The 19,997-nt window shown below is 44.4% G+C and overlaps 1 protein-coding gene across 2 annotated transcripts in view; it reads right to left on the minus strand.

Annotated features, from left to right (window-relative positions):
* LOC126992519 (hemicentin-2-like) overlaps positions 1-19,997 on the minus strand; it is a 167,508-nt gene that overhangs the window by 126,697 nt on the left and 20,814 nt on the right. For both annotated transcript variants that reach the window (XM_050851313.1, XM_050851302.1), the window contains exon 5: positions 6,198-6,342. In XM_050851313.1, coding sequence (XP_050707270.1) covers positions 6,198-6,342 — 145 coding nt within the window. The remainder of the gene's footprint in view (positions 1-6,197; positions 6,343-19,997) is intronic.

Genomic DNA, 19,997 nt, shown 5'->3' on the forward strand with positions numbered 1-19,997 from the left:
GGCTGGTCAGTGAAAGAGGATGAAAACCAAAGCTAATGGTGAACATTGAAATCTCCCAAGATGGAGATTTCAACGAAGGGAGTGTGAGTCAAGATGTGCTCCAATTTAGAGTTCAAGTAGTCAAAGAATTTTACAAAGTTAGTAGAGTTAGGTGAGAGATAAACAGCACAGATGTATTTAGTAATAGATTGACAATGAAATCTTAGCGAGATGGTGGAAAATTCAGAAGAGTCAAGGTCGTGGGCACGAGAGCAATTGATGTCGCACGCAGGCGCAACATCCAGCTTTGGATTGAAATTTAGGATAGAGATAGTAGGAGGGAACAGAGTAGAGATCGCTGTCAGTAGCCTCAGAAACCTGTGTTTCGGTAAGGAAGAGAAGGTGAGGTTTAGAGGAGGAGAGATGGTGTTCCACAGAATGGAAATTAAAACTAACACAGCGAATGTTGCAGAAATTAATAAGGAGGAGGTTTGAGCAGTTATCATGACACCTCTCAAGTCGGCAGCCAGAAGGGGAGTCCTCCCTGGGGGAATTTATGGCCCCACCCCAGGCGGGGACTCCGAGGCAGTTCGTTTATGTGCCATTTTGAATTTAAAATTTTGGGAAAAGGTGTGTATGTTGTGTGAATGTAGTGTGGTGTAGAAAGAGAGGATCTGTCTTTAGAGAGCATGCTGAACTACTTTTTGGTGTTGATGAGACAAAAGGGAAGGGTCTTTGAAGGGCTTCAGCACCCTCCTCGCTTCCCATATATCCTCACCGGGAGTAGCGTACGCCCGTTCGGTAGGTGTCTTCCTACCTACTCCTACTGTTGGTCCTGATGGACGACAATGTGCTGCTGTCCACATTCAGACCTGCCATGATAAGTAAGATTAAATTACTGAAAGACTTCTGTATTTTACATGGCATTGAAGTTAATATAAAGAATATTTTTCATGCTATTAATGACAACGAAGAAAAGAGAAAGCCAATGAAGGTGGACGGCCTGGTGGTGGAGGCGTGTGAGCAGTACGTGTACCTGGGTAGCCCGCTCACCTCGGACGGATCATCCGCCTCAGCCATTAGAGCACACGCCCAAAACAAAATGTACTATACTCTTAAGTTTTTAACTTTTATTAACAAAAATAATGATATCCCTTTCCTTGTGATACGAAAAGTATTCGAGGCAGCCCTGACGTCCACCCTGTTATACGGCTGTGAGTCGTGGCTTAACGGTGACATCAAGCCTGTCACCGAGCAGTACATGTGGTGCATGAAGCAGTTACTGGGCGTACGAAGGACCACTTCCAACGACCTCTGCCTGCTCGAGCTGGGCTGCCCGCCTCTGCAGGCCTTGGTAAGGATGCGGCAACGCAGTTTTTTTTCGAGCATGTGGAGGGAGCGAAATGGTTTGGAGGACGACCCGCTAGCACACACCATCCGAGTCACCCTACAACATAACTCCCCGACTTCCCGCTATGTACTACATGATCTTCTCCACTCTAATATTGACGATGTACACCTATCATTAGAAAACATAAGGGGAAGATTGAGAATATCAGGTTCTAGCAGGTGCATATGTACAATACAATTAACCCTCATTATTCTGTGCATGATATTTACACCAGTTATAGAGGAGTGAATGAGCTCGAGCGTGTGAGCTGGATGCGCCTGAGGGTGAGCGGCCACAGCCTCGCTGTGGATGGGCGCTGGAACAGAGGTGCAAGGGGTCGCCTGATCATAGAAGAGCGACTGTGCTCATGTGGTCAGATTCAAACGGAAAGACATGTGATCGAACATTGCCCTCGTACCTTAGTCTTACGTCAGCAGTTCCAGTTCACAACTATGGAAAACCTCTTTTTAGAAAGAAGTGATGATGGGACTGTCTGCCACATCTGGCATTCTGTTCTCTCTGAATACACAGCTTTGCATTCTACTCTTCTTATTCCGATATTACCTTATCATTTTATGTTTCGTTTTTTTTACCGTTAAGATTCGGGATATTGTTCAAGTTCGTTCTGAGTTATAATTTTTTTACTTTAGTTTTCTTTATTTCATAGAGTCTGTGTTTCATGATTTTCATTATGATTTTAAGTTTTTGCTTTATGTGTGTTTAATGGACATTGTTTTTAGATATTGTGTTTAATTTAGGTGTCTTTGTTTTATTAATCATATTTTTACTTGTTTAATATGCTGATTTATCTGTTCTTACCTTAGCTTTCTTATGTCTTAGAATTTGTGTTTCTTAATCTTCATTTCGATTTTAAGTCTTAGTTTTATGTGTTTTATGTACATTGTCTTAGATAATGTGATTAATTTAGGTTTCTTTGTTTTATTTATTCATCGATTTACTTGTTTAATTAATATGCTGTTTCCCGGACATTCTTTTTTGTTATCACATCCCTTGTGATACCGCACCAAACATGAATATTTTGTAAATACATGTTAGGACCATTAATCTTTTTTTGTGGTCAATAAAATATCTATATATCTATCTACCTATCGATCTGTGTGTGTGTGTGTGTGTGTGTGTGTGTGTGTGTTCCCCCTTATTAACTCCCAGGTCTCTACCAATCCTCGTCTCTCCCCTCGCCCTCCCTTTCTGCACTAGTTCACCATAACATACAATAGTCTATATTTACTCTCTCTCTCTCTCTCTCTCTCTCTCTCTCTCTCTCTCTCTCTCTCTCTCTCTCTCTCTCTCTCTGTCAGTCAGTCAGTCAGTCCAAAGATGGAGAGTTCAGCGAAGGGAGAGTGAGTCAAGATGTGCTCCACTTTAGAGTTCAAATTGTCAAAGAATTTTACATAGTTAGTAGAGTTAGGTGAGAGATAAACAGCACATATGTATTTAGTAATAGAATGCCCATGAAGTCTTAGCCAGATGGTGGAAAATTCAGAAGAGTCAAGGGAAGAGGCAAATGATGTCGTTGCGCACGTAGGCGCAACATCCAGCTTTGGATTGAAATTTAGGATAGAGATAGTAGGAGGGAAAAGAGTAGAGATTGCTGTCAGTAGCCTCAGAAACCTGTGTTTCGGTGAGGAAGAAAAGGTGAGGTTTAGAGGAGGAGATATGGTGTTCCACAGAAAGAAAATTAGAACCGAGACCGCGAATGTTGCAGAAATTAATAAGGAGGAGGTTCCAGGATTTATCAGGACACCTCTCAAGTCGGAAGCCAGAAGGGGAGTCCTCCCTGGGGGAATTTATGGACCCCCCTCCCCCCCCCCACCCACCCCCGCTCATGATATACGTAACAGCGGTGGGTAGAAGTATTTTCCCATGTCTAAGACAAAAACAACCATCAACACATGTCAGATATAGTTCAGTTCATAATGTGCCATCCTGAAGCTAATCCTTCCATTGAACGTGTATTTTCTTTCATTAACAAGTTGTGGGCATATGAAAAAAAAGACTTCAAATTGCAACGCTAATAGCATTGCTGGTAAGAAAGATAAAGTTTAAAAAGAGTTGCATGGACTTCTACAGGTTGTTTTAATCTACGCCTAGGCTACCCTTCTTTCTTGTGCTGCCTCATTGCCTAATAAAAAGTAGGAACTATGCGCGCTTCTTAAGTTGACGAATAAGGAATTTGGCGCGGGCGTTTTGAATTGCCGAAATTACCCGTCTGTCGAGAAGAGTAATTTATTAAATAGCTTGCATGCAGAGGTTAATTTGTCTAACATGTTGCTATAATGATTCGCCGATAATTATTAGAGAATTAATCTTATCGGGTGCATTCCATGATTGTTTTGAGACAAGCGAATACCGTGACTCGAGTAGTGCATGCTATACTAGTGAAACCAATGCCAACGTTACCTTACCATTTGGGTGATAAGTCAAGTTTATAATCCACTATAAATATATCATAAGGGTTAACTAAGTTTTATGTAACCTCATAGGCTCAGTGGAGCTGTATGTGGCGATCTGTCAGTGGGACTCACTCTGATATCCGAATCCTGAGTGACTCGTCACCGCAAGGTGTTTATCATATTGTCTCCTAAATGGACGAAATTTTAACTCTTCACTTGTGTGTGAGGTGATAAAGCATAATTCCATCACCCCCAACACTACAATATTATAGCTACAAAGAACACAGATCAATTAACTTCGACTAAGACTCCACCTGTGTGTTTTATGAAGCGTCACTGTGCCAGCTCAAATTCTACTGCTTCATTTACGAATCCCGCTCATTTGATTCAGGCAAGTGAACCCACACCCAACACACGCAGTGACACCAACATGAGTAGCCTGTTCTCAATGGCCTCGTCCTTGGTGTCAGTTTGTATCGTGCTGAATGTGTAACGATAATTTTTTGAGTGTGTGTAAACACACTCAAAAAACTATCGTTACAGTGGGGTCCGAAGAATTTCACACTGAGCAACCAGGTAATCTCGGCAGAGTTGGTAAGAGTGCGATCACCCCCACCACCTCAGCTCTGCTGGGGGTAGCAGGACAAGACCCTCGTAAGGGAGGGATAGAGAGGAGGGGAGACATGAGATACCAGATATCACCATAATATTAGAAAGTTTCGTTTATTCGGCGCAACATCTGTGGTAATATGCCGGAGAGAGACAGGAGGGGAAGGAGTTATAGAAGAAGGAAACAGATCCCAGGAGACGGGACACAACCCCCGATTAATACCTGGTACCCATTCACTGTTGGGTGGACAGGGGCGTAGGGTATCGGAAAAGCCGCCCAAATTTTTCCACTCCGCCCGGGAATCGAACCCGGGCTCTCTCGGTTGTGAGCCGAGTGTGCTAACCACTGCACCACGAAGCCCCCCGCCCCTCACCATAATATTAACGGAGTGATTTGAGTGCCACTTGTTTAAGCTTTATATTCACAAATTATTAAACAATAATGCTCATATGATATACGTAACAGCTGTGGGTAAAAGTATTCTCCCATGTCAAAGACAAACAACCATCAACGCATGTCAGATATAGTTCAGTTCATAATGTGCCATCCTGGAATTAATGCTTCCACTGATCGTGTCTTTTCTTTCATGAACAAGTTGTGGGCATCTGAAAAAAAACACAACATCAAATTGCAACGCTTAAAAGCATTGCTGGTAAGAGAGCTAAAGTTTAAACAGAGTTGCATTGAGTTCATCAGATTGTTTCAATCTGCTCCTGGGCTACCCTTCTCTCTTGTGCTGCCTCGTTGCCGAATAAAAAGTAGGAACTTTGCGCGCTGTTTAAGTTGACGAATAAAGAATTTAAGCACGGTCGTTTTGAATTGCCGAAATTAGCCGTCTCTGGAGAAAAGTAATATATTAAATAGCTTACATGCAGGATTTAATTTGTCTAACATATTGGCATAATGACTCGCCAAAAATTATTAGAGAATTATTCTTATTGGGTGCATTCCATGATTGTTTCGAGACAAGCGAGTACCGTGAGTCGAGTAGTGCATGCTATACTAGTGAAACCAATGCCAACGTTATTTTACCATTTGGGTGATAAGTCAAGTTTATAATCCACTATAAATCTATCATAAGGGTTAGCTAAGTTTTACGTAACCTCCTAGGCTCAGTGGAGCCGTATGTGGCGATCAGTCAGTGGGATTCACTCTGAAATCCGAATCCTGAGTGACTCATCACCGCAAGGTGTTTATCATATTGTCTCCTAAATGGACGAAATTTTAACTCTTCACTTGTGTGTGAGGTGTTAAAGCATAATTTCATTACCCCAAACACTACAATATTATAGCTACATAGAACACAGATCAATTAACTTCGACTAAGACTCCACCTGTGTGTTTTATGAAGCTCAAATTCTACTGCTTCATTTACGAGTCCCGCTCACTTGGTTTAGGCAAGTGAACGCACACCCAACACACGCAGTGAGTAGCCTGTTCTCAATGGCTTCGTCCTTGGTGTCAGTTTGTATCGTGCTGAATGTGTAACGATAGTTTTTTGAGTGTGTGTACCTCAAAATTTATGGGCGAAAGACAAGATTAGACAAGCACAAAACACAAGAACACAAACCCATATACATCATAAACACAGAAGTAACCCGTAACAAAATCAACACAGGAAACACAGGCAAATTACAGGAGCTAATCAAATATGCATATAAAAAAGCACACACAACCAGGAGACACAAGCTAATGCCATGCAGCTAAGACACAAGAACACGTAGAGAAAAACAGATGCAACACGCAGGAAGCCACACGAGAAAGCAGAGGAGCGTTGCGTCAAAACAGGTGTGCCGGAACTCACAGGTGACGTTGAGGAGCGTGGAGTCTGAGAGTCCAGCGCTGGGGACGAGCGGGTTGACGGCGGTGCAGGTGAGACGCTGGCCGTGGTGGCGGCGGGAGGCGACCACTTTGACGCGCGAAGTGCTCACGTTGACCCCGTGCTCCGTCTGTAGGGGGTGAGAGGAGGGGGATCATGATGATACTGATGCTGCTGCCGCTGATGATGATGATTCGGAGGAGGAAAGGATACAGGAGGAAGAAAAGGGACTTAACTCAATCAAGGTATTTTTTAATGAAGCATCGTCCACTGTTTATCAATGGGAGCAGCGTATTAAGGCATATAATTTTATACTTTTCGTTAGCTTCGACCAGCCGTGTAAAGTGCAGTGTTGGGGATCATTTAAACCACTTTCCCCTGCGTCAGTCACAATCAAACTTTCCCCATCAGACCAAGGGAGACCTGCCACCCATGGCCCCAAGAGACCGCCGGGCTGGGGAATAAGTAATTATAATGCACACACACACACACACACACACACACACACACACACACACACAGAGAGAGAGAGAGAGAGAGAGAGAGAGAGAGAGAGAGAGAGGGGGGGGGGGGGTAGCCGAGTGGTGAGCTTGCGGGCATGGTGAACCCGAGGACCTAGCGTGGACCAAGATCAACAGAATATACCAGGTCATCGTACGCGCAGATAATGACGTCAGAAGCAGTATGATAGAGAGCAGGAGGAGAATTATAAAGAAAACGAGATATTTCATGGGTTACTGAAACTTTTTTTGTTGGTGTGTGTGTGTGTGTGTGTGTGTGTGTGTGTGTGTGTGTGTGTGTGTGTGTGTGTGTGTGTAATGAACCTTCTTATCCAAGTATTTCTGGACACATTCTTACTCGCCGGAATCATCCTCTATTAAACAGTTCTCCTGTCCACCCTCTGACACCCTCTGTAACACCTTAACCACTTCTACCCAGTCTTTTCTTACCCCTGCCCATTAATTGTGTGACTGCTGCAGTTCCTTAATCCTATATGCTAAAATCACCCATCGAAATCAAACAAAATGGAGCACACGAGATGCGTCTACACCTGTGGTCAGGTGAAGACTGGTGGGGTGATTTCAATCGAAGCAGACTGAGGGGCTGCAGGTAACATCACTGCGCACAAGAGGAGAATTCTGGTACGAGGTAGAGAAGACCTGGTATATTCTATTGATCATGGCGTGGACTAGGTTTGAGTCCCCACCGAAACACGCTGATTTTTCAAGTCATCGCCGAGTGGTGGAAGATTACCCACATGATGTCCGGATCTATAATCAACCTTAATTTCAACGCCTTCTATCAAGAGGAGCACCGGGGGTGGCAGCATGGGCCAAGCAAGAGTCATACATGACGGCAGCCATTATAAATAAAATTAGCTTGCGCCTCTAACGGGCTGGGGCCGCCCATAAGGCTCCTCAAGAAGGCCTACCGGTGCTACATGAAGCACAAAAAAAATCACACACACAGGCTATAAATAACAATACCCCCTTCCACCTTCCCCTCGTATCCAATTATCTCCCTCTTCTCTCCCACCGTGAGACTCGCTCCTAGTCCCCCTCACACGCCTGTCCTGATCCCTCAAGATCCCACCGACCAGCGGGAACCGATATTACCCAACAGTCCGAACAAAGAAACGGAGACACTTTAAAATTTTACCATATACAATATGAAGAAAATGTGACGAGAACTAAGAAAAACACTGAAACACCAAATTCATCCACGGTAGACAATAGTACACTTAAATTGCATAACTCACAATCCGAAAGTTATGGAACAATATCAAACGAATCCACACAAAAAATGATACTAGGAAAACCTGCAAAGTCCAAATACAAAAAAACAGACAGTCAATTCATCATAGGTAAACACCCTTCGCATTCCTTCCTCACTCCCCTTCCCTCTTCCTGCCCATCCCCGGACCCGCTATACTCTACCTCCTGATCCGTGTGTCATCAGTGTTACGCGGCTGGTAAGATTCCGTACCGCTTAATTCTCATTGGACTATAAATTCTCAGAGAAGCCGTAATTATCTCTCTGCTGTGTACTCCGCCGCGCCTCCTTGATCACTCATTCTTTACCAATTCGTCATCCTATTCTTCCTCCACCACCGTCTACATTTCCATTTCGTTTCCCATTTCACTTGCGATTACCCCCGTTCCCGTTCCTTTCTGTCCTCCTCCTCCTCCTCCTCCTCCTTTGTCCCTAAAATCTTGAAGTGAAAAGCAAGATATGATGCCGTGTGTGTGTGTGTGTGTGTGTGTGTGGTGTGGGTGTGTTCGCTCAGTGAACGTTGTCGAGACATTTAAATGCAATTATACTAAAGAGAAAAACGTGAATGTCAAACGGAGAGTGGTTATGTTCTTTCTCTGTTTCTATGCCTTTGTTTCTGTGCTTGTGTGTGTGTGTGTGTGTGTGTGTGTGTGTGTGTGTGTGTGTGTGTGTGTGTGTGTGTGTGTGTGTTCCCCTTCCTCCTCCTCCTCCTCCTTCTCCTCCTCTTCTTTCTCCTTCAACCTAGCCCGCGAACTGCTGTCTCCTACTGCGTGGGATCATATCAACGACATCAACGTCAGTACAGTCGAAGACACGTGGAGCTCCCTACTTATGTTGATGTCGGTTAATCCTTCTACCTCTTCTCCCCAGTAGATCTGATATCCCTGAGGTACGGGTATATCATCTAATCTTTCTTTGGTAAATACAGTTAAGAAATATATATTTAACGCCTCGCTCATTTCCTCATCTCTATCAATCAGTGATTCTCCTGACTTGAGCGGTCCTATCTTATCCCTAACATTGGTCTTATAAAGCTGAAAGAAACCCTTTGGACTGGTCTTTGCTTCCCTGGCAACTATAATCTCATAATTACGTTTTGCTATACGCGTGTTCTTCTTTACTGTTCTAGCTAAATCGTTATAACTGTCCTTTAGGTGAGTCTCCCCCCTCTTGATTCTAACGTATAGTCCTCTTTTCCTTCCTATTTCAGTTTTTAGCCTGTCTGTCCTCCATTGCGGGTAATTACCTGTTGACCTGACTTCCCTGTGAGGTTAAACTGTTGCTGCCCTAGTTCAATCTCCCTGACCAGACTATTGTACTCACTCTCCAAGCTACTGACCTGACTAGTGACCTCACAAGAGATTAACCCCCCTCCCTGCTCTGGGTCCTGACCTACTTCTGATCCTACTTCCCTAATCCTTTGCAGCTACTTTCTTAAGCCCTCGTACTCCGCCTTCCTGAAGTCAGGTATTAATGTGTAGTTACTGCTGACTCTGTCCTCCCATTTAATATTAAATCTAATTTCATTATGATCACTGTTATTTAATGAATCCCCAACCTCTATGTTGCTTATTTTGTCCTCTCTATTAGTTAACAACAAATCCAAAATATTTTCTTTCCTCGTTGGTGTTCTAATTAACTGCTTAATGAAACTATCCTGTATCACATCTAACAAATCCTGTGCCTCCTGGTCTCCTGATAAAGTATCCCACTCTATGTTCCTATGATTAAAATCACCAATTACACACATATTCCTATATCTTGACACCCTACTAATTTCCTGTAAAAGGGGTCGGGTACTATCCCTGTTAAGGTTGGGCGGTCTGCAAAAGTACTCCTATGACAAGCTTCTCCTTCCTACCTATTGTTTCTATCCAGAGGGATTCTGTATTACTATCTACCTTGATTGAGTTGTTAATGATACACTTAAGATTGTCCTTGACGAAGACTGCGACCCCACCCCCTTCCTGCCTATTCGATCTTGGTGGAATAACCTATACCCTTCAATCTCTAATTCTGGGAGAAAGTGTCTGTCTACAGTATTAATCCAAGATTCTGTGATTACTATCATATCACATTTTTCTACGCACGCCTTTCCCATCAATAAATCTATTTTATTCCTAATACTTCTACTGTCTGTATAGTACACATTTAGACCTACCCCTTGACTTACCCTGTAACTGCTATCATTATGTACATTTAATGTTCCCACTAGCTATTGCCATATTAGGTCCCCTCTTACCTACTCTAAAAAAACTGTAGGGCCCCCAATCCACGTTCAAGAGAATCAGACAAGATCTGAACCCCCTCTCGTGAAAGGTGAACCCCGTCCCCCTGGTATAGGTGGTTCTTGCCATAGAATCGGTCCCAGGTGACGACAAATGTCCGTCCATTGTCTTTGCAATAATCTGCCAACCTGCAGTTTAATGCAATAGCCCTGGACAACCAAATGCCACCAACCCGCCCCCTTGGCAGAACCCCACACACAACAGGAACACTGCCCTTACCCGTGACCCTACGCAGATCCTCCATATAGCGACGCAGAAGCTGCTCGCTACGTAACCTTCCTATGTCCTTCCCTCCCACGCTCAGGCACACGATGGGTTTGACTCCCTCGCCTGCCATGCACGTATCTTCCCTATCGCTGATATCCCTAATCCCTGCCCCTGGAAAACACACCCTGGCCCTGTGCTTCCTATCTCTAGCACAGAAGGCCCTATCTAAAAACCTGACCTGGCTATCCCCAACAACCAAAATGTTACCTCTGGGCAGGGATTTGTCATCTGCCCTCCTCTCCTTCACCTCCGCTGCTTCCTCCTCCTTCGTCTCAGAGAGAGCCTGGAAGGAGTTGCGGCACTCCACACCTCCAGGCTTTAGGCGACTTCCTCGGTTCTATACCACCTGCCAGCCCCCATCTGCAGACTGTGTACAACGACTTCTTGTATATGTTATTTTGTAGCTAAGTACTTCTATTTCATATGTCCCTGATACGTAGAATATTCAACATCACTGGACTGGCATCACCACCCCAGCCCCGGATCCAAAAGTTAAACTGAGTTCATCTCTGGACGGGCTCCGCGCGGGACCCCGGGCTCCGTTGATGACGTCACTGATAATCGACGGATCCGTGAAAACGGAATAGTGGGAACCCCGCCTTAACTTTTGAATCCGGGGTAGGGGTGGTGGTGCCAGTCCAGTGATGTTGAATATTCTACGTATCATGGAAATACGAAATAGAAGTACTTAGCTACAAAATAACACATTCAAGAAGTCGTTGTGGTTAATGCTGTCCATATGTTTGTCAACAAATGATGAGCGACGGACTGACGGAGTGGATCATCCGTGCCGAGCGGCCGCTGTTTCGCTGACGTCATTTTGACGTCATTAACGTCTACGGATCCGTCAAAACGGAATAGTGGGAACCCCGCCTTAGAGTAGGGGAGACCGGGACAAGTTGGCTACAGGGGCAAGTTGGCACACTTTAAATAATTTCACTATTTACCGCTCGACGGCAGCGATACGCACACCAAAAGATCGCCACATTGTTCCCCAGTTGCCAACAGACTGCCATCCTGACAGGCCGCAGGAGTTGGCTGCTGTGCGGCAAAGTTTGATTTTGATGCTGGAAAGTAAATTTTCTTTCGTTTATATTATTTGCTATAACATGTTTCTATTTATTGAGGGGTACTTTTCAACTCAGCCATATTATAACTTAGGGTATAAGGACTGTTTATCCTCAATACCAATCACACAAGGTTTTTCAGTATATACTAAAATCGTTGTTCAAGACCAATTTCTTGAATGGGGCAAGTTGGTACAATGAAGACGGGGCACGTTGGCTCAGTGCCAACTGGTCCCATATTAGGCTATGCATGAACTGGTTGCGGCATGCACACACTCACATAGCCTACAGTGCTAGGCTGCTTTTGACCGATAGATTGATAAACAATTAGGCTACACTGAATTAATTATTTTCACTTTAACATGATAAATGGTCAGTCTTTTGTTATCATGCTATGGCATCGGTATTTTCTTGACTGAAAATGTATATTTTGTGTTACTTTGTGACAGAATAGTCTTTAAATTACGCAGGACAGATAATCTGCATCTAAATTTACGGTCATATGCTTCTAAGTTGCTTTTAATATATGAGGTGCCAGCTTACCCATTAGTGTATGCCAACTTACCCCGTATGCGGGGTAAGTTGACACATATTAATTATTTGTTTCTAAAGAATGCTGTACTTTTGTTTGGAGATAAAACATTGTTTTTAGTGCATGGAATGTAAGAGGAATCTTTGTATTTTTGACTGAAATTATCAACTTAACAAAATCCTCTATTGTTTTGCTTCCATCAGGGAAAATGTAAAAAGTGTGCCAACTTGCCCCGGTCTCCCCTAAAGGCAAATGAAGATCGCGAGGAAAATGAGGAAAAACAAAAATACGTAATGCGTTTTCTGATTTGGTACAATTTTTATCTGCATCTGTTCGTCCTCCCAGCCTGATGGGGTTTTATTGCCTGTGTGTATGTACGCTGCATTCAGTGTAGTATAGATTTATGCGAACAATGAACTCTGGGTTGGAGAAGGGTGCAAAAAACTCAGTAATAGCGTGAAATACAAGCTGCAGAGAACAATGCACTGCAGGGTGAAATATATTTTATGAGCAGGAACCATTGTTTGTTAAGGAGCATACTGAGCATATTTATTTAACGAGTGAAATAAAAGTAACTCAATGTCTGTAAACTTGCTGATTCGTTAAGAACACCTTGAAGCAGGTGAAATTGCCACACATAGAGTCAACAAGGTAGGGTGTAGCAAACTAAGTAACAAAATATAGAACCCTTCCCCAAAAAAACGTCGCCCGAAATCCAAGTCCCGTCGGTGACTGAATCTGGCTAAGCCACTCTACTAACTGGCCTAAAACTGCCCACATGCTGTCCTGAAGACCACCCGTCAACCCTGACTCTAGAATCTAGATAAACACTCTAAAGAGTGTCTTAGATGAGTTCCGGGGAGCAGCATGAACCAAGCAAGTTGGCGCCAGTATAAAAGACTGGGGCCGACCAGCAGGCCCCATGAAGAAAGCCTACCGACGCTATAAAGGTGAAGGTAAAGGTGGGTGCACACGCTATAGCTGCGCGGGGCTGCGGTGCTCATCTCCGCTCTGTTGGTCCTTTGAGCCTGTGGTAGGTAACAAACGATTACCCCGGGGCACGGGCCAGTGTGAAATCCGGGATTGGCACAGTTTACCTTCCTCGGGTTTCCCCAGGTACCCATTTATCAACCAGCCCGAGAGGGAGGATGAACAATAGTGTGGGCTGCACGACAATTGCCCGGGCCGGGATTCGAACCCGGGCCCGCGGAGTGGTAGCCAGGTACGCTGATCATTAGATCACGGAGGCGTAAAGGCCGAATGAAAAAAACAACAACTTCCCCTTCCTTCCCACCTCCCTCTATACCTTTTATATCCCCTTCCCCCTAGCTCCCTCTCCTTTCTTCTTTCCTCCCTCCCTATAATTTTCTTTTCTCTGCCCTCCCTCGCTCCCTCTCTTTTCCTACTGTTCTCCCTCCATGCCACCTTCCCATCTCTTCCCTCCCTTTTTTCCTATACCTCTTCATCCCCCCCCTCCCCTCTATACCCAACCTAACCCCCCCCCCACACACTATTCCGTTTCAGGCGTCTAAGCACTACGGGACAAGTGATGTATTACTGCTGTTCCCGGCAATGGCTCGCTCGTTCTGGTGCAAAGCGATGTAATTGTGTATTTGATGCACCACCATGACGGCTTATCTCTCTCGTATCCCATTCGTATAAACTGTGTTAAATAACAGTGCTGGGATGTTTCGCTAGATAAAAAAAATGGCTGAGTGGTGAATTGTAGTATTTTTTTTCATTTTGCTACAAGTTTTCACTTCTCTACTTGAGACATGTACGTCCCATGTATGCCTCGGCAAAGGTTCTGATTCAATCTCTGAACATTACTCCATGTCTGACATGGCTTCTGCTTCTATAACACTAGTGGGTAACTGTAACTTTAGGTATGTGAAGGCGTAACAATGTGTTGGTGCATATCTGTGGCACTCGAGGTTCTTCAAGAATTAGGTTAACCGATTCAGTGCCAATCCACTGCGCATTGTGTCAGCTGCGCCCGAGGAGGGAGGAGGGATGAGGGTTCCGAACTCCCGAGCTCACCGGTGACCGGCAGTGATGCCATTTTAGCGGATTTTCCGCTAGATCTGGCGGAATTGCAGTTAATCTAGCGGGAAAAATCTTGGAATTGACAAGAGTAACTGGCGGATTTTCAAGACCAATCTGGCGGCAAATTTTTATAGCTTCACCTATCATCTGGGGGATTTTTTAGGCCATCCTAGCGGATGGCGCTGAGGGACGGGCAACACCTCTCTCCCCTCTACTCTTGCCTCCACATTCTCAAGCTCTGCCATTATATATTTCATGCCGTCACCTCTCTTCACCCCCTTTCCTCCCCTCTACTCTTGAATCCTCAGCCTCAAGCTCTGCCATTATATATTTCATGTTGTCACCTCTCTTCACCCCCCTTCCTCCCCTCCACTCTTGCCTCCTTAGCCTCAAGCTTTGGCCGGAGGCGGAGCTAATTCATCCGGGGCACGGGATTCGTCATTTTGACGTCACGCCCCCCCCCCTTCCCCCGATCGGTACCCCATGCTGTGTATCGGATAACCTTTCTTGAGGAACCTTGGTGGCACCAGAAATATAGAGTCGAGGTGAAGTGGATTCGAATCTAAACAGAATCACTCGACCACGAGTGATCTGCCTTCAACACAGCAGGACAACTATGGCGCAGCAGTGACCGAGAAACACTGCGAGGCTAGCTTTGCAGGTTTGTACGATACACGGACAAACCAAAGCGAGATTCACCGTCGAGAGGCTTGGGGCGTTATGGATTTACATAACAAATATCTGAACCTTACGTCACCCGGAGCCGCTCATCCATTGTGCCCGCCGCCACGCGTTGCTCGTAAGTTCGTCGTGCATTAGTCACGTATCGCTACATCGCTAGATATGCGGGAGACATACAATGTCCCCTATTCCCTCCCTCTCCCCATTGTGCCCACTGTCACATATTCCTCATACGCTTAGCATTCACTGCTACATCGCTTGATAAGTGGGAGCTACATGCATTAATTCCACTTCCTTTCTATTTCACGATGCAGCCACTGCCATAATTCATCACGCGTTCGTCGTCCATTAGACTGCATGGCTACATCGTCAGACTGGTGGGGCAGCACATTATTGTCCTCACCTTCCTCCTATTTATCGGTGTCACGAGGGGATAACGGAGGTTCTGATTAAGCATTGTGCCCGAGTTTGGATCAACCAACCTCGGCTTTCTGTACTTCTCAAAACCGTATACCTGAGTGGTGAACAAAACGGGCTTCAGTACTGATTTCCGAAACGATTCTGTCCGCCAGACAAAACAAACCTGACCCCGATGTCCTGAGGCGAGGTTGGCGATGGACTGATGTCTGAACAAGCCGGGAATTATTACACCGGAGAGGAGGCTGAACTATGTGTGTGTGTGTGTGTGTGTGTGTGTGTGTGTGTGTGTGTGTGTGTGTGTGTGTGTGTGTGTGTGTGTGTTGTAATACTCTCATAACGCACAATAATATACGATTTCACATCACATACCTGCACTGCTTCACAGGTGTACGTGGTGTCACTTCGCACAGTTATGGCTGTGTTGGTGTGGCGGTGCAAGAATACTGCGCAAAATGTGACTGCTTATTTTAACCAATGTAAGGCTTATGGGTGCGGGGTAAGCGTCATTGTATAGCTGTGGCAGGAGGTTATAGGCCAGACAGAAGCCATCCAGATGTGGCGGCGTTACTGCTTCTAGTGAAGTTTTTTGTCTCTCCGTTTATATATATATATATATATATATATATATCTATATCTATATATATATATATATATATATATATATATATATATATATCGATCTTATATTCTGTATACTGATTCACATTACCCACGTGCCGGTACTCTTTTTTTGTCTGACTGTTTTCCACGGCGAAGCGACATCCAATCGCATAAATGGACTGTCCCTTTTTCATTTCATTTTCAAAGTAAGAAGTGTTTAAAACTGTTGTATAAGATTATTTATCTGACATCTTTTTTTTTGTTTTAGAGAGAGAGAGAGAGAGAGAGAGAGAGAGAGAGAGAGAGAGAGAGAGAGATTTACATAGAAAATCAGACCACACAGACCCCATGGTCCAGACTAGGTGGTCTGTCCTTAAACCTAAGTGATTTTACTAATCAGATGGCCCCAAAACGTTGCTTTTCTACTCTAGTTAATATGAAGTTCAAGGAAGTGACGGTCGAGCTTGTTTTTAAAGGAGTCAATCGTGTTACACTGGACCACTGATGGTGGGAGCTTATTCCATTCTCGCACTACAACGTTGGTGAAAAAAAATTTGGTGCAGTCTGAATTAACTTGTCTACATTTGAGTTGTGTGCCATTGTTCCTCGTTCGCAAAGTGTCATCGATCATAAACAATTTTGTTCTGTCTACATTCGTGAAACCATTAAGTATTTTAAAACATTCGATCAATTTTCCTTGGAGGCGACGTTTCTCAAGAGAGAACATGTTAAGGGTGGAAAGCCTTTCTTCGTAGGATTTGTTGCGCAAGGAAGGGACCATTTTTGTTGCTCGACGCTGAACACCTTCTAGTTTAGCAATGTCCTTTGCATGGTGGGGAGACCAAAACTGTACCGCATATTCCAAGAGGGGTCTGACTAATCTATTGTAGAGCGGAAGTATTACATCTTTATTCTTGAATAAAAAATTTCTTTTAATGAAGCCCAACATTCTGTTCGCTTTATTTGCTGCATCTATGCATTGATGTGAGAATTTGAGGTTTGACGCGATCTTAATCCCCAGGTCCTTAACGCATTGAACGCTTGTGGGTTTAACGCCGCGTATTTCGTAATCGAACTTCTTATTTTTTGTTCCAACTTGAAGGACCTGGCACTTGTCTACGTTAAAGGGCATCTCCATTTATCCGACCAAGCTGAAATTTTGTGCAAATCCTCTTGGAGGCTTTGCCTGTCTTCGTCAGTGAGAACCGAGTTACCAATCTTTGTGTCGTCTGCAAATTTACTAATGCGATTATTGAGTCCAACATCCGCGTCGTTGATGTCAATAATGAAGAGCACTGGGCCAAGAACCGAGCCCTGAGGGACGCCACTAGTGACCGGCGCCCACTCTGAGTTAAATCCGTCAATCACAACTCTTTGTTGTCTGTTGCTCAACCAATTCGCGATCCATTGGTTTACTTGACCGTCAATGCCTATTTGCTTTAATTTATAAAGTAATTTATGATGTGGGACTTTAACAAACGCTTTCTGGAAATCAAGATAGACTACATCCGAGAGAGAGAGAGAGAGAGAGAGAGAGAGAGAGAGAGAGAGAGAGAGAGAGAGAGAATCAATCCACACTTAACTTTGGCTCATCCTCCAACCACGGTATACTCTATGAATGTTACCCTCCATCGTTTTTTTTTTCTTTATTATTTCGTCAATCCTCTCTCTCTGTCTCTCTCTCTCTCTCTCTCTCTCTCTCTCTCTCTCTCTCTCTCTCTCTCTCTCTCTCTCTCTCTCTCTCTCTCTCTCTCTCTCTCTCTCTCTCTCTCTCTCTCTCTCCAATTCTCGCCTAATTACGAGTATCTACATAAGTTTTAAATTTTAAAATTTCTTATTTTTGTGTTTCTCTCTCTCTTTATTTCTTTTACATTCTTGATTGTTTCCTCTTACTCTTGATTTTTGCCCGTCGCACTTCATTATTTCCTGCAATCACTCATCCCCTCGTTTCTCTCGCGACACTTTCCTACCTGCCTCTGCTCTTTCTGTACTTATATGATTACGTTTCCTGATTTTCTGATCTTACTTTTGATTATAAGCCTTCTCTTATCTCTTCTTATTCCTGATTTTCTCGTGCCTCGTAAGCTTTTTTTTTTTAAACAAAGGAGACAGCTCAAGGGCACACAAAAAAAGGAAACAATAATAAAAAAAAAGCCCGCTACTCGCTGCTCCTAAAAAAAGAATCAAAAGAGGTGGCCGAAAGAGAGGTCAATTTCAGGAGGAGAGGTGTCCTGATACCCTCCTCTTGAAAGAGTTCAAGTCGTAGGCAGGAGGAAATATAGATGAAGGAAGATAGTTCCAGAGTTTGCCAGCGTGTGGGATGAAAGATTGAAGATGCAGGTTAACTCTTGCATAAGGGGTTTGGGCAGTATGGGGATGAGCATGAGTAGAAAGTCGTGTGCAGCGGGGCCGCGGGAGTGGGGGAGGCATGCAGTTAGCAAGTTCAGAAGAGCAGTCAGCGTGGAAATATCGATAGGAGATAGAAAGAGAGGCAACATCGCGGCGGAATTTAAGAGGTAGAAGACTATCCGTAGGAGGAGGAGACCTGATGAGACGAAGAGCCTTAGCCTCCACTCTGTCCAGAAGTGCTGTGTGGGTGGAGCCCCCCCATACGTGAAATGCATACTCCATACGAGGGCGGACAAGGCCCCTGTATATGGATAGCAGCTGCGATGGGGAGAAGAACTGGTGGACACGATACAGAACGCCCAACCTCGAGGAAGCTGATTTAGCGAGAGAGGAGATATGAAGTTTCCAGTTGAGCTTTTGAGTTAAGGATAGGCCGATGATGTTTAGTGTTGAAGAAGGTGACAGCTGAGTGTTGTCGAAGAATAGGGGATAGGTGTTTGGAAGATTGTGTCGAGTTGATAGGTGGAGAAATTGAGTTTTTGAGGCATTGAAGGACACAAGGTTCCTTCTGCCCCAATCGGAAATGATAGCAAGGTCTGAGGTTAAGCGTTCTGCAGCCTCCAGTCTGGAGTCGTGTACTTCCTGTTGTGATGGTCTTCTATTGAAAGAAGTTGAATAATGCAGAGTGGAGTCGTCGGTGTACGAGTGGACAGGACAGTTTGTTATGGAAAGAAGATCATTGATGAATAACAGGAAGAGAGTGGGTGATAGGACAGAGTCCTGTAGAACGCCACTGTTGATAGGTTTAGGGGAAGAGCAGTGACCGTCTACCACCGCAGAGATAGAACGGCCGGAGAGGAAACTGGAAATAAAGGAATAGAGAGAAGGATAGAATCCGTAAGAGGGCAGTTTGGAAAGCAAAGACTTGTGCCAGACTCTGTCGAAGGCTTTCGATATGTCTAGCGCAACTGTGAAAGTTTCACCGAAACGGCTAAGAGAGGATGACCGAGAGTTAGTTAAGAGAGAGAGATGATCGCCAGTAGAACGCCCCTTGTGGAATCCATATTTAGCGATCAGATAGAAGGTTACAAGTGGATAGGTGATTTTGAAGGAGAGGTGATTTTGAATCTTCCGGTTAAGGATTGATTCAAAAGGAAAGTAAAGCCATAGGGCGGTAGTTTGAGGGATTGGAACGGTCACCCTTCTTAGCCACAGGCTGTACAAAGGCATACTTCTAGCAGAAAGGAAAGGTAGATGTTGATAGGCAGAGACGAAAGAGTTTGACCAGGCTGGATGTCAGCACGGAAGCACAGTTTTTATAGACAATAGGAAAAACTCCATTGTAAAGTAAGTAAGTAAGTAAGGGAGGAACTCCATAAGCCTTAGAACATAAGAACATAAGAACGCAGGAGTCTGCAAGAGGCCGGTAGGCCTGTACGAGGCAGCTCCTTTGACCCTAAGCTCCCGTGTATCTAACCCCACCTAATATCGCTGTCCATGAATTTATCTAGTCTATTTTTGAATGTGACAATTGTATTGGCACTCACCACATGACTGCTAAGCCTATTCCACTCATCCACCACCCTGTTAGTAAACCAATTTTTGCCTATGTCCCTGTTGAATCTGAATTTATCCAGTTTAAACCCGTTACTTCGTGTCCTACCCGGTTCTCTTACCAACAAAACCTTATGAATGTCTCCCTTATTAAAGCCCTTCATCCATTTATAAACCTCGATCATGTCTCCACGCACCCTTCGCCTTT

Source organism: Eriocheir sinensis, chromosome 7 (genome assembly GCF_024679095.1).
Source record: "Eriocheir sinensis breed Jianghai 21 chromosome 7, ASM2467909v1, whole genome shotgun sequence".
Lineage (NCBI taxonomy): Eukaryota > Metazoa > Arthropoda > Malacostraca > Decapoda > Varunidae > Eriocheir > Eriocheir sinensis.